We start from the raw sequence: 18,380 nt of genomic DNA, 5'->3' as shown, positions 1-18,380 counted from the left end.
AACAAAATGTAATAAGGAAGGTAGTGATCACAGGTAGGTAGTTAGTGATAACAGCTTTTTTGAGGGGAGGGGAGTAGTAAAACAGGGCATGGATGATATGGGAAGAGGGGTTCTAATAATGTTATAAAGGGTGTTCAGGGAAGGCCTCCCTGATAAAGGAGCTCTTTGAACAAATACTTGAAGGAAATAGGGTGAGACAGGACTGGGAATGTAGCTCAGTAGTGGATCTCTTGCCTATCTTGCTTAACATGAATGAGGCCCTGGATTCAGTAGTGGGCAGGGGGTTGGGGAGAGAGAACAAGACCTAAAGAATATCCGAGAAAGAGCAAGTGAAAGAAATATCCAAGTGAAAGAACTGATAAGTCTGCCCTTGAGGTAGGAGAACACCTGTCCGGTTAGAGAATTCACAAGAAGGCAAGCATGGCTACAGCAGAACTGACCTGGGAAGGGTTGTAATCAGTGAGGACCCAGAAGAACCATGTGAAGGCCTGGTAGGCCATTATGAGGAGTCTGGCTTTCACTCAGTGGGATGGGAGTGACATGAACTTAGGATCTAATAGGGATCCTGCATAACAGTGAAAATTTTACCTAATGTAATCAAGTTCTTATTTCCTATAGGTATAAATTCTCTGGACTTCCAGTTCCATAAATTCATGTTTTGGCAGAAAAATACTGCAATTAATAAAGAAAGCAAGCCCAAATATATGCCTTTACATCATGTACTAGTAATCAACATAAAAGTTATTTCCTAAAGTTTCCTTAAGGGTTTTTCTTTTCTGTAAGATGAATGTAACCTAAGAGACTTAAAGTATTATCCTGAAAAATGACATGATGTCTTCTATGCACTCCAAATAATGGGGGGAAGGGCATGTGAAACAAGAGTTGTCAGGAATTGATCATTATTGAAGTTGATGAGTACATGGAGGTTCAATATATTAGTCAATAACTTCTGCATTTTTGAAATGTTTTATAATAGCAAGTTAAAATACAAGTTTGATAATATTTGAGCTGAGGATAATTTTTCCTGCCCAATGTTCCTGTATTAATACAGTTGTTCTTTGTCATCATTCTTGAGTAGAAAGAACAAACCAGCACAGTTGAACACATTACATCAGACACAGCCCTCAGACCTCAGGAGCTCCAGGTGATATAGACTTCCTAGGTGAAAATTTGAACCTAGGATTTTTGAAACCTCAGTGGATAGAAAGAAAAAGGAAAAAAATCAGAAAGGTTTTAAATACATTAACTACTATCTGGTCTCTGTTTCTCAGGTGTTGGAATCAAGTCTCCTCTAGTGAAAGCTCTTCCTTTGTTCTGAGACAGTCATCAAAATGGAGTTATTTATGCAAATATAAAGCAAAAATCCATCTTTAACATGGGCTTCACATTATTAGTTTGATATCTCCTTCTGAATTTCTATTATGCTTATGATTGCCATTACCTCATTAACTTTAGACATAACCATCTTTTCATTAAGAAAAATAAAAGATTTAATCCTTATACCATGCCTCCATTCTGAGCAAAGGCTCCATCCTGAAGACAGGTCTGGAAGGGAGGGAGTATGTTCACATTTCTACCTTCTGAGCTTCCAATACAATAATATCATAATTATTGGCAAAGTCAGTTATCATTGCAGCTGAGCCAGGTGGTGTACTAAGATTTCATTTCCTTGATTTGCCCAATTTTCTGTTACTACAGAATCACTAAATTAACTGTTGGTGAAACTTAGCAGCAAAATTGTAAGACATGCTCCTAATTCTGTTTTCAATAAAACATCAAGAATTCTAGCAGTTGGCTTTGATGCAGCCCTTGTTACCTGTTTTTCCTTTCTGGAAGCTTGTCTGTCAGATCTTCTCTTTATCTCGAATGTTCTGAAATTAATAATGATATGCTTTAGTGTGGTTTTTTTTTGTTTGTTTCTTTCACTATGCTGGGCACTGAGTGAGCCCTTTGAAAAACCATGTCTTTTAGTTCTGTAAATAAGTTAAAATATTATTTATTGATAAATGCTTCCTCTCCAAGGAATCTGGTGTTTCTTCCAGTGACTTTTAACCAAACCACCCGATTTCAGCCACGTCTCACCAAGATACTGGTTGCTTTCGTTGTCTGTGTGCCCTGGGCATATTTCTTTTTAACATTTAGTATTGGGCTTGTTCTGCTCGTTCCTGCATCAATATTTCAATCTTCCAAAAAAATAACATTCTCTCTTCTGTTGTCTCATATGGAAGTCACTACTAATTGTTCACCAAAGTCTGTTCTGCCCTTCTGTCATGGTAATTGAACCCCTGCATTTTACCTGAATGCCTGGTTTAGCAGAAGATGCAAGTGCCCCTCTCGTACGTATCCCCTCATTTTACCATAGTCATGCATACTGGCCCTTACCTGTGTCTGATTATCAGAGGACTGCCTTGGGTTGCCAGAGCCCATTCTGCCTGTGTGCCTGGAGAGCTGAAACCCTGTCTTGATCAGTCAGAGTGTGAAATAATGCAGCACCTCGAGATCTGCCTCTGAAATGTGAACATACTCCCTCCAGACCTAACTTCAGGATGGAGGCTTTGCTTAAGATCATTCTTTTACAGGCTTCCTGGTCTGCCTGTTTTTCTTCTCTACCCTTTCCATTTCTTCCTCGTGACACTTAAAAAAAAAAAATCATTTTCACAGGACTCCTCATTTCAGGATCTGCATCTAGGGTACCCAAGCTAAGGTTCATGGCTACTCAGACCCACTTTGTAGCTAGGAGTGGCCATGTAATTAAGTTCTGGCTAATGTAATAAACTCGGAAGTGGTGGGTGCAGTTTCCATACATGGCCTTTCTTCACTATACTTTATTTTTTAATGCTGGAATGCAGATAGAATCATGGGCACTAAGGGTCCCTGAGTTGACTGTAGCCATGGGAGTCATGTACATACAGAAAGAGCAGACTCCTTGACTCTGGTATTGTGTCATCACTTCTCAAAGATGAGAGAAAAAAAGGAGTGTGGTAAAGTCTCTATTGTAGCTGGCTTTTCCATTACCATACCGTGAGTACATCTCCTCTCCTGGTCTCTCTGTATTTTGGGGTTAATTTATTTTCTCTATGAATTTGACTACTCCAAGGACTTTGTGTAAGTGGTATTAATCCTCTACATTTAACTGTAAGACCTTGGAGGTGATGATTCAAAGAAGCTAGATCTGCTTTGGGCCTGAGAAGATAAAAGGGGGTTCAGTGTTGGGGACAGAGCTGCCCCTCTGCAGAACAGAAACAGCTTTTGAAGAAAATCATTTTGACAAAGCAGGAAAGCAATGGAGATGGCATAGGATCTGCTCCTTCCTGGTATCTGGTGCTGGGCTGGACCACTTCAGAGGGGTGAATCTGACAGTTATTTTTCAAGACACTCAGTAGGATTCTGGGTACAAGCGGAGTTGCCTGGGGCTCTTGTGAATAACATGGGGCTCAGGCTGAGCAAGGGTGATTCAATTCTGCTCAGCTTGAAACTTACAACCTCTCTGATGCTCCAAGAATTAGACATAATTGGGCTTGGCAGTTTTCCATCATAGTTTCTAACACGTTATAGCTACTATGTAGAGAAGCTATTGACTTTAACAGATGAATTGATTAGTAAAATGTGGTATATGCATACAATGGAATATTACTCAGCTTTAAAAAAGAAATTTTGACATGCTACAAAATGAATCTTTTTTTTAAACATTTATTTTTATGTGGTACTGAGGATCAAACCCAGTGCCTCACATATGCTAGGCAAATGCTCTACCACTGAACCACAACCCCAGCCCCCGCAAATGGGTAAATCTTGTGGATATTATGCTGTTTAGTGAGCTCAGTACACAAAGACAAATACTGCATGATTTTTTTTGAGGCTCTTATAGTAGTTAAATCATAAAGACAAATAGAATGGCAGTTGTCAGGGGCTGGGGAAGGGGCAGAGGACATTATGGGGAACCTAGGGGGTTAAGCTCCATAGTTACAGTGTCACAGTACAGTTTCAGTTTTACAAGATGAAGACAGTTCTGGCAGTGGGATGGGTAGTGATGGGTGCACCAATTATGACTGTACTTATTACCACTAAAATGTACCCTCAAAATAGTTAAGATGGTACATTTTGTTATCTGTATTTTACCACAATAAAAAGGAATGAAAAAATGACTGGTGTCCTTCTTTGACTGAAACATTGTTATGTGGCTCACAACTGTTACTATATTTGGATTCCAGTGTGGAGTTGTGTAAAATTAAGAAAAACAGCACACAGAAATTGTTGGTTGGGGCTACGGATGTGGCCAGTGGCACAGCACTGGCCTAGCATGCATGAGGCCCTGGGTTCAATCCCCAGCATAAAAATAAAAATCACCAATGCCCTTTGTCAAGCCTAAAGAACAATTACACAAGCATTTAAAAATCATCTCAAATAAAAATGTGGACTTCTTAACTTCTTTTTTGGAAAAGATTGGAGGCGAAGGTAATAATGGAACCTGTGGCAGGAATATCAGTGGGCTCCCTGGTCTGCTGCATCTGTCACTGAAGTGGGGCAAGAACACAGAGCTATGGAGCTTTCCAATGCTCAGTTCTGATTCAGGGCTGAGTGCGGCCTGAAACTGCATTTCAGAAAAGCTCTCAGGTGAAACAGATGCTACTGGCCCTCCAACCATACTTTGAATAGCAAGACTATGAACTTAAAATAAACACAGAGAAAGAAATAAAAAAGCAAACATTCTCTTTATTTAATAGTCTTTGATATTTAAAATACAACTCATCGAATATCCACATCAACAATAGAATCCTTATCATTCAACAGTGCTTTGGAAGCCCGGCTTGGAAGGACCAGAGGAAGGCCTGTGTGTGGAGTAACGGCAAACAACTCTACAAGAGAGGGGCACACACAGAGGGGCTGCAGAGCTGGGTCCTGAGCAAACAGCACTGCCATAGTGCACTTGTATCATGGCCAAAAGACAATGCCTTTTGTTTCACATGTTTTTTTATACTTGAATTCCAAATATTTATACAGAACAGTAATTTTAAAAAACTTATTTATATTAGTCCAGTGTTGTAGAAATTAGGTAACCATGTTTAAATGTTATGATTTCTTCTTTCAAAAAAAAAAAACACATTAAAAATATCCCAGGAAACATTCAACTTTAAACTATGCAAGAGACAACTGAAAGATGCCTAAACAAATCAGGAGTATTCACACACATCTCACAAATACTTCCTGCTTCCCACTTTGTCTATGAATCCAGTATTAAAATGTATCAATACACTTATTAAACATACCAATTACCATAAATTTAGAAGTTACATTACTAGCATTAATAATTAAAATGCCAGACCATTTTGGAAAAAATAAAAACAGCAGAAATATTCTTAAAAGAATCAAAATTCAGGAACAAACTAACCATGCCAATCATCTTTTTATTCATGAAAGAATAGAACAAAAGTTTTTATTATTAATAAGACTTTAAAAAAACAATACAAAAGTCAGTTCATTTCTTTAACAAAAGATGGTTATAAAGGAACTAGGAATGAAGAAAAGGTTTTATTTTGAATAGGAAAAAGTGAAAAATTATTTACACTGCTTAAATGATATTTTTTTTTCCCTAATTAGGGTCACATATATCCCATTCTCTATACTTGCTAGAACTCAGAGACAACAAAGAATTCACTTAGAAAATACTGGCCTGAAGCCTTTCCAATTAAAGATAAAATGGGGTTTTTTGGGGGGTGGGGAGGGAGAGGAAAAGGAGTGACATCAGGGCTTGGAGTGTTCCAGGCAAGGGCTTTACCACTGAGCTTTACTGACCTCCACAGATAGCATTTTTAATAGGTGGTCTCAATATTAATTATTAAATCCTCCTAGTAACTTATTTTTTTTTTTTAAAGATGGTGGGATTTAACCCAGGGCCTCATACATCTTGGGCAATCACTCTACCATCGAGCCACATCCCTAGCTGGGAATCCTCCTAATAACTTAAAATAGCAAAATTTTTCCAACTTAAGATTTTTAAATTACCACATTTTGATTATGCACTGAATTGATATTTGAATTTGCACAGGTCCAATGATCAGTTTTAAGAATTTAGTAACTCTTGGCACTAGTGTGATTTAAAAATACTATCAAACATGTAGAACTGAAAATGTGATTTAGGCTCTGACTGGAATAAACTTTATTTTATTCAACTTGCTATTAGATGTATCGTAACTACTAGTAGTTTTTGCTTATAATAAAAGTCAACTAGTTCTCAGCTTTCTTCATTAACTTTGGCATCATGAATAAAACTTCAATTAAGAAAATCAAGTTAAAAAAAAAAAGCACCTCTTAAATCTTCTGTGAATTGTAATTATTTGGCCAAAATCTTAGAATTTAGAGTTCACCTGCAGCAACCGTTTCAGACAATTTATATTCCTGAATATTTGTATGTTATTTACTATAAAAAGAATATCGATGGTTTTGGATCAGAGGTTAGCTACTCTGAATACTTAAAACAAATAATCCCTTAGTAAATCCACAATACCTAAAAATATGAGTGTTATTTCCCAAAGTTTGCTTAAATTTTACTTAAAATATTAGCATCACCACTATACATATTTAATCTTGGTAATACAAATTATACATTAGAAAAATGATACCAATAGTTTAAATATTAAACATTAAGGTGTTCCCAATTGATAAAACAGAATGGAAATCTTTATAACTCTCTTAGCAGGACAGTTACTATGAATTTGCTTGCTCCTGACTTTTTTGCAGGTGGTTTACTGGAAGTGGCAGTTCCATAACAATTTTTTTTTTGATGCTACTGTTATAAGCACTGGCATATTTTCACAGTGGCTCATCAATTAAGATAAATCTAATCATTCAGATAAATTTAGGTCAATCCAAATAAGATGGCAATTGACTGGTGATTCTGGCTCTGCCTGCCAAATATGACAATTTCACAAGAAACTAAACAAACACATCCAGTGTGTGCTCTGCTGTTTTAAAATGTCCCTAATAAACAAATAAAGGTTGACATGCCATACTTTTGTAAGTGCTTTAAGGCATGTAATGCATAAACTTAATAAACTCTATGAAGTTAAAACTTTGTTGGTTTTTTACTTTTAAGTTTATCAATTCACTCTGAAAAGTTTAATGCAACTTTTCAAAGAGAAAAAGTAAAGGCCAAATATCCGTGGAAAATATGGCTAGAACACTGGGGGATAATTACATAAATGTTTGGTCTTAAAATGTTTAGCTTTGTGCATTTTGAGGGAGTCTTTGAGCTCTAACATCCCTTGCATTTCTGAAGTTTTATAATTCTGTAACATTTTCAATAGTTAAAACTTCAGATTTTAAAATAAAACTGTCTAATATTGTGTAAAGGAAACTTCAGAAAATGACTTAAAAAAATCTGTCCTAAGAAAAAGCTATTTCATAATCATAAATAAAGATATTTTTCATCTCTTTTCAGTTAGCAATAATCCTAGCTCAAAAAGCTTTCCCTGATAAAATGTGTGCAGCCACAAACCAGTGGTACAACATGCCATACTTTACTTTTCTAAGTTATCAGCTGAAATTTCTTCTTGAAGTTCAGCTTATGAATAATTCAACATTCAAAAGGGCTTCAAAAAGGGGTGGGGAGCAGATGACAGACACCCATTAAGAGAGACATGGTAAAGTTTTCTTTCTGTTTTGGGGCACTGGGGATTGACCCCAGGGGCACTCTACCACTGAACCAAATCCTCAGCCTTTTTATTTTTTTATTCTGAGGCAGGACCTTGCTAAATTACCAAGACTGGTCTCAACTTGTGATTCTCCTGCCTCAGTCTCCCAAGTTGCTAGAATAACACGCTTGTGCCACTGCACCAGGTGAGACGTGGTTAATTTTCACCAAAATCACACCACTATATTGATCCAGCAAGAAACTCTCTGTGCATCCCAATGTTTATCAAAACTAAGAACTTTCTTATTTACAGACTCATTAAGTACTGTGACTTCAGTAACTCTAAAGCTATTTAAACATGATGCAATGTCAAATCACAGTATAAATTTAAATATATTTTCATTAGTAAACTATTTCATGTTCCATATTACCATCTCTGGCAAGCTTACCTACCTAAAAAATGTGAAGCAGACATCTACATTCCATGATTCAATTGTAAATACAACATAGAGCTCCATCACAAAAGAAAAATTAAAATAAACTATTACTAAAATTGAAGGCCAGATTTTTCTCTATCATACATTCATAGTGGGTACATATGTTAAGCCTTGTAACACAGGGAAATGTGCCTGCACACTATGCTTTCGACATTTCCCAACTGGAGAAAAAGGAAATAAGGTGCAGGAGAAAGGGATTACAACAAAGCTGTAAAAGTTCTGCCACAATTGAAAAGACATTCATAAAGCATCTGAGAAAGCATGTGCTCACACATTTTTTTTTAATGCTCATTTATTCTCAAATACTGTGTAGAGCCGATTTCAGAATTTAGGAATGCACCGAAGTCATAAAATAATGATCCCATCGTAGAGAGCTTAAAAAACAAAACCTCAGAAAAGATAACCATCTTTCAAAAGAGTTGTAGAAAAATAATAAAATCTAGCTAGCAGAAAAATTGTGAACCAAGAAAATAACCGGAGAAAACATCCACTGCACAATACAATTGGTGTGAGAGAAAGGTTTATCCTTCCAGAACTAATACCGTCATTGAGGCAGACAGACATTTTCCTGAAAGGTTAATTTGGTTCATGAGAAATAAAAGCAGTTATCAGATGATGAAAGACAGCCAAATTACTTACAACCCAACAGAGAAAAGGAGAACAAAATCACATGGAACAAGTTCAGTGGCAAGAGCAAGTTAGTTTGGTCTATAAAAAGTCAAGAAAAATATACTAATTTTAGACATGTTAGATATTGCACACACAAAGAGAAAAAGAAACATTTAGAAAACCATTTTAAATTTTTTAATTGCTGACTAGCTTTTGGGCTAGTCTTTGGAGGATCATTATTTAGTACTTCAACTGATGCATTTTTTTCACTTTCTCCTCATTGTGTTTGCAAACCACCCTAAAGGTCTTATTTCCTCTGATGAACATTGCTCTTTGACACATTACCAAGATGGACCCTATACTGTAACCACACAGGACAAGGTTGGAAAGTGTGAATATCTAGATGATTTTTTTTAAAGGTATTATTTTTTTCCTTCTGTTTTCATATTATTTTTAACAGTTTCTAAGGACATGGTCACAGCTGCCTGAAGCATGTCTTCTTCACTCATGGAATCACCTGTGGGAAAATAAAACACATACATTTCTTAACAATTTCTAGAAAATTCTTGGTCATCAAAAGATGAACTCTTAGGGAATGTACTTCTGTTTAAACCCTAGTTTCTCTTTTTTTTTTTTTTTTGTCTTTTTAATTCATATAAAGTAAAATTCACACTTACTTAGTTTTACAATTTTTTTTTCTTGGTAGCACTGGGGATTTTTTTTTTTTTTAAAGAATTGAATTCTTTATTTGTGATATCCATAAACATTGCTATTCTAGATTTCTATTCAGGAAGGCAGTTTTCTCCTATTTTTTTTTTTATAAACAACAACTTGAATTCTATCACATGAAAGGGCTACAAATATACATTTGTTAACCAAGCAGAACACAGATATTTTGACTTACTTGCACCTAAGATACAGCTGGTTCATTAGTTGCAGCACTGGGGATTTAACCCACAAGTGCTATACCTCTAGCCCTCGCCTTTTAAAATAATTTTTATTTTGAACACAGTCTTGCTAAATTGCTGAGGCAGGGCTGGGGATGTGGCTCAAGCAGTAGCGTGCTCGCCTGGCATGCATGCGGCCCGGGTTCGATCCTCAGCACCACATACAAAAAAAGATGTTGTGTCAGCCGATAACTAAAAAATAAATATAAAAATTCTCTGTCTTTCTCTCTCTCTCTCTCTCTTTAAAAAAAATAAAATAAAATAAAATAAAAATAAATTGCTGAGGCAGACCTCAAACTTGCAATCCTCTTGTCTCAGCCTCCCAAGTTGCTGGGATTACAGGTGTGCACCACCAGTCCTGCAGTTTTAAATCTCTGATAGATGCATGGAGCTGTTTAATTAACACTACCAATCAAGAAACACACCTGTTTCACTGCCTCCAAAAATTCCTTAGTGATCCCTCTTTGTGGTCAATCCCCAATCCCTAATCCCTAATCCCAGGCAACCACTGATATGTTCTTTGTTGTTTAACCTTGTCACTTCCTCCAAGTCATATGAATAGAAGTATACAGTAAATATTTGGCCTTTTGAATATGGCTATATTTACTGAGCATAATGCATTTAAGATTTATTCTGTGTTTCAACAATTCATACTTTCTGGAAAAATTTGATTTTGAAATAATTGTCAATTCACAGAAAGTTGCAAAATTACATAGTTATGCACGCTTCAGCCCAACTTCACCCAAGTTACATTTTATAGAACTAAAGCTCAGCCAGACATGGTGGTGCATGCCTGTAATCCTAGGGGATCGGGAGGCTAAGACAGGAGGATCATAACTTCAAGGTCAGCCTCAACAACTTAGTGAGAACCTGTTTCAAAATTAAAAAAAAAAAAAAATATATAACAGGCTGGGATGTGGCTCACATCCCCTTGGTTCAATTCCAGTACCAAAAGAAAAAAAAAAAAAGCCCAATCCAGATATTGACATTAGTGCACTGTGTGTAGTTCTACATGACATTACATTCCATATATGAATGCATGTAACCATCACCACCATAATCAGGAAAACAGACTTGGGGGGCCCAGGGTAGCCCATGGAAGAGCACACTTGCCTAGCATGCATAAGGCCCTGAGTTTGATCCCCAGTATTGCAAAATGAAATGACCAAAAGACATGGAACCACTCCAGTACCACAAAGAACTCCTTCCTGCCAATGCTTTATAGTCATCCTTATCCCTTTTCTACTCTCTCCCTAATTGTTGGCAACCTCTAATTCATTCTTATATCCATATATTTGTGCTTTTTGGAATGTTGTGCAAATGGAATCATACAGTTGGAGACCTTTGTAGATTTGTTTTCCCCACACTCAGCACAATGCTCCTGAGAGATCCCTTTAAGTCGCTGCAGTTGGTTTCTTTTTGACTTTGGGATTATATTCCATGGTACAGATACACTATGCTTAGCCATTCACCCATGTAGGACATGTTGGTTATTTCCAGTTTTTATTATGTCAAAGTTGCAATGAACATTTGTGTGCAGGTTTTTGTTTGGACAAAAATTTCCATTTCTGAATTAATGCCCAGGAATGTAAATGCTGGGTCATATGGTCAGTGTATATTCAGTGTTTTAAAAAATGGTCAAATTATATTCCAAAGTTGGATGGGCCAGTTAAAAGTAAATGTAGAAAGCTCCCTTCTCTTTCTATCCCTTGACCCTCCCTCATTTGTAACATATAATTGCCTTCAAATATTTTCTTTTTTTAAAATATTTTTTTAGTTATACATGGACACAATATCTTAATTTTGTTTATTTATTTTTTTTTGTGGTGTTGAGGATCAAACCCAGGGTCTTTCACGTGCAAGGCGAGCGTTCTCGCTCTACCACTGAGCCACAATCCCAGCCCCCAAATATTTTCTTTATATCACTGAAAATCAAATCAATTATTATAATTCTTATATCAATCATTAAGCATAATTTAGAAAATATAAGAGGAGGAGAAAGTCTATTGTGTCTGCCATTCTCTATTTTTCCTTCCTGATATTTCTTTATTACTTATTTTCTGAACTTGACGGTTTACTGGAGGCAAAAATATCTTCACTTCCCCTTTATTCCTGAAGGATATTTCACTGGCTATAGAATTTGTGTATAGTTTTTCTTTCAGTACTTGGAAGAATGTTGTCTACTTCTTTCTGGCCTCCATGATTTCTCATGACACGTCGTTTTGGGGGGTTTATCTTATGTAATTCAGGTTCTTCAATTTCTAGTGTTCTGTCTTTGTCAAATTTTGGAAATTTTCAACCATCATTTCTACAGAAACTTTTTCATCTTCACCCTCTTTCTCTCCCATGATACTAATGTTAGGTCTTTTGTTAGTGTGCCACAGATCTCTAATGCTCTGTCCATTTTTTCCAGTCTGTTTTCTCTGTGTTGCTCAGAATAGGTAATCTCTTCTCTTCTTTTCTGCTACTGGGAATTGAACCTAGGAGCACTTAAACGCTGAGCCACATACCCAGCCCTTTTCTTAAAATTTTGAGACAGCTTAGGGCCTTGCTAACTTGCTGAGGCTGGCTTTGAACTTCTGATCATCCCGCTTCAGCCTCCCAAATCACTGGCATTACAGGTATGCACCACCACGCCCGTCTGAAGAGGTAATTTCTATTGTTCTGTCTGGTTAGCAGTCACTTTTGGCTATAGATAGCAGCTTCTGGGGGGCTTTTCTCTTGGTCTGTGCCTGTGGCTTCTCTGCACCAAGTTCAGCATATCTGAGGCAAAACAGAAAATCCAGACCATTCATGACCATGTTACTCTCTGATCCTGAGGTCCCTAACCAACTGTCTCTTCTCTGCTTTTGAAGTTCTTGTTTGTTTTACACAAGTATCCAGGTTCTTCACTTCACACAGCAGGAGGAATGAGAAAAAGCACAAGTTCATTCCTTTTAGTCTTCAGTTGTTTGGATACATCTGTGTGAGCACCCATTCTCCACATGAAGGCCACCTGTAGGCAGCTTCCAATTTAGGGCCACAATGAATCCAGCTGCTATATACAACCATTTGTAAGTTTTTGTGTAAGTTTTCTCTCTTTTGATTACATAGCTAGGTGTTAAGACTCCTGGGTCACATGGTTAAGTATACCATTTAAGTATATAAAAAATGCCACACTGTTTTCCAAAGCATGGAAAACATTTTACATTCCCACTAATAGTCCCAGTTGCTCTGAGCCTTGCCAGTATTTAATATCATTTGCTTTATTTGTTCATAAAGTCATTCTTTCCATACTTTTTTTTTAAATTTTTTTTTAGTTGTAGATGGACACAAACCTTTATTTTATTTATTTTTATATGGTGCTAAGGATCAAACCCAGTGCCTCACACATGCTAGGCAAGCATTCTTCCGCTGAGCCACAACCCCAGGCACAAACCATTCTTACAGTTATGTCACAGTATCTCATTGTGGGTTTTTTTTGTTCTGTTTTGTTTTGTTTTTGGTACTGGGGATTGAACTCAGGCGTACACGGCCACTGAGCCACATCCCCAGCCTTATTTTGTATTTTATTTAGAGACAGGGTTTCACTGAGTTGCTTAGTGCCTCACTTTTGCTGAGGCTGGCTTTGAACTCGTGATCCTCCTGCCTCAGCCTGCCAAGCCACTGAGATTATACGCATGCACCACCACACAGCTGGCTGTGATTTTTTTTTAATACTTTTTAGTTGTACATGGACACAATACCTTTATTTTATTTACTTATTTTTATGTGGTGCTGAGGATCAAAGCCAGTGCCCGACATGTGCTAGGTGAGTCCTCTACCACCGAGTCACAACCCCATCCCCATCACTGTTTTTTTTTTTAATATATTTTAATTGTAGATGGACACAATACCTTCATTTCATTTGTTTATTTTTATGTGGCGCCAGGGATCGAACCCAGTGCCTCATGCATGCTAGGTAAGCACTCTACCACTGAGCCACAACCCTGGCCCGTCACTGTGGTTTTACTGTGCCTTTCTCTAGTGAATAGTGATACTGACCATTTCTGCGTATCACTGTTATTTGGTGAAATGTGTTTTCAAATTCTTCATCTATTTATTTGAGTTATTTTCTTACTGTATAGTTTTGAGAGTTCTCTGCAGGTTCACCTTACAAATCCTTTGTCAGATACAGCTTCCTTTTCATTCAACTTCTACTACCAACATTTGACCAATGTTTAAGAACTATTAAGCCTGCTGATCTTTGGATTACACTCAAATGTTTTTTAGTTTTCTAGGTAATAAACTATATTTATTTTCCATCTATTAATATTCACTATCTCTGAGGAGTTTTTGGAGAATATTCTAATTACTATGAAGTTGCATGACTATGTTTATAATTTTAAAACCAAATATTCTTTGAGTACTCTAGTCTGCCTACTCTATAGACCAGGGAAATTTAGAGTACAAATTCAATTAACAGTTTTAACAGGACTAAAGAGGAAAGAGAACATATGAAGCGAAAATCACATGGAGGGCTGGGGTTGTGGCTCAGTGGTAGAGGACTTGCCTAGCACGTGTGAGGCACTGAGTTTGAACCTCAGGACCACATAAAAATAAATGAAGTTATTAACAAAATCACATGGAGTTTGTGTATCAAATAGAGCATGCAAGAAACAAATGTGATGACTACTAATCAGAGATCCAAACCTCGATCACTCCCACGTGCTCCTGAACTTGTGGTTGGCCTTTCACATGGATGTGAGACCTGACCTGGTGGATCTACTTGCTGCTGCTGCTGCTGCTGCTGCTGCTTCTGCTGTTGTTGCTGCTGTTGCCTGAAACATTTGAAAGTGAATGTGTATTAAATAATGATCTAAAACCAAATAAACAGGAGAAAATCTTTCACATGAAAAACTGTTCCATAAATCAAAAAATAATCACTGTCATGAACATCACAAAATGCAGCAAGAATAACTGGTCTGATAATTAAGTATTCATACTAGGAAACCTAGATATAAAATTTGAATTTATCAGACCAATTAAGAAATAGGTACTTCCACCACAAAATAACTTATCATACAAGATTCACTGGTAGTTATTCTTATGCAAATGAGTATTGGTTTACAGATCCTTAGTATTGTTTGAAGTCACTGAAAAGAGACTCTGAGAAATCACCTCGAAATAGCATGTAAATTAACATATCTTTTCCCTTCTTATCCTTCAGGTCTTTCTGAGTTTAAACATCTCCAAAGATGCCTTTAAACACCCACCTGAAGTAGCCATGTGCTAGGTGAGTCCTCTACCATTACTTCATTTTGTTTATTTTCATTACTTCATTTTAATCCTCAGTATAAACTTACTACCATCTGATATTCTTCTCTTTAGTTTCTTTCTTGGGGAATAAACTAGCAAGAATACAAACCTAGTCCTGTTTATCTATTTCTCTAGTGCCTAACACTGTGTCTGTCACATAGTAAACATTTATCAGGTACTTGATGAATTAAAAACATGAAAACAACTATAAAACATATAATATCAAGCTTTCAGTAGTAAGACTGTATTGCAATAAGTTCTTCTGTATTTTTAAAGTAAAAACAATGTCATAAAATCCATATTTTTTAACATGGAAACATGCCAGTTATAGGACTGATACTGGATGGAGTGGCACACACCTCAGTCCCAGCTATTTGGGAAGCTGAGGCAGGAAGGAGGATGCCTTGAGGCCAGCAGTTTGAGACCAGCCTGGGCAACTCTGTGAGATCCTATCTCCAACAAACAGGCAATAGGTAGTAGGAGTGTTTCCTTGTATTTAGAAAATACACACTGAAGCACTGAGACACAATGAGAAATAATGCAAGTTTTTCCCAAATGGTTCAGAAAGGTCAACAGCTGGAAAATCTGGGTGCAGGGAACTGAAGGGATAAGGAGCCCTGTGTACTATTCCTGCTTTTATGTATGTCTGAAATTATTTCATATGTAAAAACACATACACAGAATACTAAAAAAACTTATATTTTATAAATAGCTGAGAATCTGAAGTCATATTTAAAAAGGAAACAGAATTTAAAAACTATCAGCAACACTATTAATAGAATGGCATATTTTTTTCCCCTGGTGTGCCTCTCAATCTTGAATTTTAAATGTGAGCAACAAAGGAAATTCCACCAGTGGTAACTCGATTTCTTCCTGATAGCCTGAGATAGAATGCTAATACAGCACAGGTGTATGACCTGCCGATGTTCACAGCTAATGGTGCATGCCTGGGCAGCATGCTCCACTAGCATGTCCTGGTTCTGAGCCACGACACGAGACAGACAGACTTCTTGGGAATTTCTGGCACATCAGATAACTTCCACGCCTTCTCTCTTCTACTCAAGAATGAATGTCGGAATGCAAGAGAGTGATAGGACAGACAGCAACTTCAGAGGGATAACCTTTATCCTACTTCTTATTTTTAAATTAATGACATTAATAATTGCACATATTTATGGAGTTATTCTACTTTTAATTGATAAAAAATGAGAAGAAAAACAACTGCCAACTTTGAAACAATCTTGACACCTTTCAGCCTCGAAGACACGGAGATGGAACATGTTCAAACAGCACTCAGCATCCATTCCCACTGTGCATTCTAATGTGCCTTTAGCATTACAGAGGCCACCAAGCTAAAACCCGCAAGACCAACACTCCTTTACAGATAGGATCCTGGTTACAAATTAAGCCTTCGTATGAGATTATAAAGGCAGAAATGAGGTAGAGCCATCTTCCTGCTACCTTGGCTGCTCTCTGCTGGTAAGCAAAGTTATGGAGATATAGTCCCTGAATCCTGTTACATGGCTGTCACTGTGGAGGCCAGAGTTCATGCTCCCAGGTCCAGGTAGGTGCAGCAGTGGCTTCCTGACCCTGGAATCACAGCTGTAACACTGTGTTCTTAAACTCAATATCCTGAATTGGGCCAGGCACGGTGGCGCACGCCTGTAATCCCAGTAGCTCAGGAGGCCAAGGCAGGAGGAGCATGGGTTCAAAGCCAGCCTCAGCAACTTAGCGAGGTACTAAGCAACTCAGTGAGACCCTGTCTCTAATAAAATACAAAATAGGGCTAGGGATGTAGCTCAGTGGTCAAGTGCCCCCGAGTTCAAACCCTGGTATCCTCCTCTGACAAAAATCCTGATTTGCCATCGTCCCAACAGGGACAAATATTGCCAGAGGTGGACTGTGGTATTCTGGAGGCCTAGAATACCACACCTCCCACTTTTCCTAAGACTTTACGCCACTAATTTCTGTATTGAATACTACTCTATTTAAACATCCCTAATAGTTTCTGCTTCTTAAATTGAACCCTGTCAAATTATGCCATGCCACTGAAGTGATGGCTCAGAAAAGCCGCAGACTATCTGAAAGAGCTGCTCAGATTCACAAATCTCATCTTCAGCCTATATGCCTTCACTCCAGCCTCCACCATGTCCATCAGGGTGACCCAGAAGTCCTACTCAGTGTCCACCTGTGGCTCCAGGGCCTCCAGTAGCCACTTACACATACATGAGTGTACCTGGTATGCATATCAACTCTTCCAGCTTCTCCTGGGTGGGCAGCAGGAGCACCTTCTGGGGCAGACTGTGTGCTGGCAGAGGTCTAGCTAGTGGCCATGGCAAGGTTGGTGATATGAGGGGGCATCACAAACATCACAGTGGACCACAGAGTGCTGAGGCCCCTCGAACTGGAGATGGATCCCAACATCCAGGCCATGCATATTCAGGAAGAGAAATAGATCAAAACTCCCAACAAATTTGCTGCCTTCATTGATAATGTATGGTTCCTGGAGCAGACAATGCTAGAGACCATGTGAAGCGTCCTGCAGCAGCAGAAGATAGCTCAGAGTGACATGGACAACATGTTTAAGAGCCACGCTGACAATCTTCTTCAATAGCAGCTGGAGTCAATGGGCCTGGAGAAATTGAAGCTGGAGACAGAGCTCGGCGGTATGCAGAGAAGGTGGAGGACTTCAAGAATAAGTATGAGAATAAGATCAATAAGCATGCAGAGATGGAGAACCGGTGTCCTCATCAGGAAGGATGGGGATGAGGATTCTAAGAACAAGATACAGCTGGAGTCTCATCTGGAAGGGCTGACTGATGAGATCAACTTCCTCAGGCAGCCATATGAAAAGAAGATCGGAAAATGCATCTCTGTGGTGCTGTCCGTGAAGCCCAGCACTCCCTGGACATGGACAGCACCATCGCAAGGTCCTCACTCAGAACAAGGCCACAATGAAACAGCTTGCTGATCTCTGAGATGAACTTCAACATCAGCCACCTCTGGGCAAAAAGTGAGGCCTTCAAATGTCAGAGGATATACCTGGAGGCTGCCCCTGCTGGTGCTGGACAACAAGGTAGGGAGATGGACAGTAAGGGTGCCAAGGCCAAGCCAGCTAGCTGGGGCTACCCTATGGCAGGCCAAGCAAGACATGACATGACAACTGTGTGAGTACAGGAGCTTATGAATATGATACTGGTCCTAGATGCAGAATGTGAGTCTCCTTATGATGGGGCTGAGTGCCTTCCAGTCCAGTTCCATCTCTGGTAGGGGGTCCAGGTCCTTCAGCTACACCAAAGCCATGGTTGGGGAAAAGACTGAGACCTACAATGAGAAGCTAGTGACAAAGTCCTCTGGTTCTCAAGTCTCTTCCCAGCCTCCCCAAGTCCCTTCCCAGCCTTCCCTCTCCTGTAGCTGTGG

General features: G+C 38.4%; 1 protein-coding gene across 1 annotated transcript in view; it reads right to left on the bottom strand.

Annotated features, from left to right (window-relative positions):
* Positions 1-4,754: 4,754 nt before the first annotated feature.
* Positions 4,755-18,380, bottom strand: part of Atxn3 (ataxin 3) — a 40,995-nt gene continuing 27,369 nt past the window's right edge. The window contains exons 10-11 of the mRNA XM_026394246.2: positions 14,355-14,482; positions 4,755-9,253 (exon numbers count right to left, since the gene is read on the bottom strand). Of these exons, the coding sequence (XP_026250031.2) occupies positions 9,159-9,253; positions 14,355-14,482 (223 nt within the window). The 3' untranslated portion in view covers positions 4,755-9,158. The remainder of the gene's footprint in view (positions 9,254-14,354; positions 14,483-18,380) is intronic.

This window comes from Urocitellus parryii, chromosome 6, assembly GCF_045843805.1.
Source record: "Urocitellus parryii isolate mUroPar1 chromosome 6, mUroPar1.hap1, whole genome shotgun sequence".
NCBI classification, from domain to species: domain Eukaryota; kingdom Metazoa; phylum Chordata; class Mammalia; order Rodentia; family Sciuridae; genus Urocitellus; species Urocitellus parryii.
The sequence above is the reverse complement of the archived record's forward strand: the minus strand, read 5'-3'. Positions and strand labels throughout refer to the sequence as shown.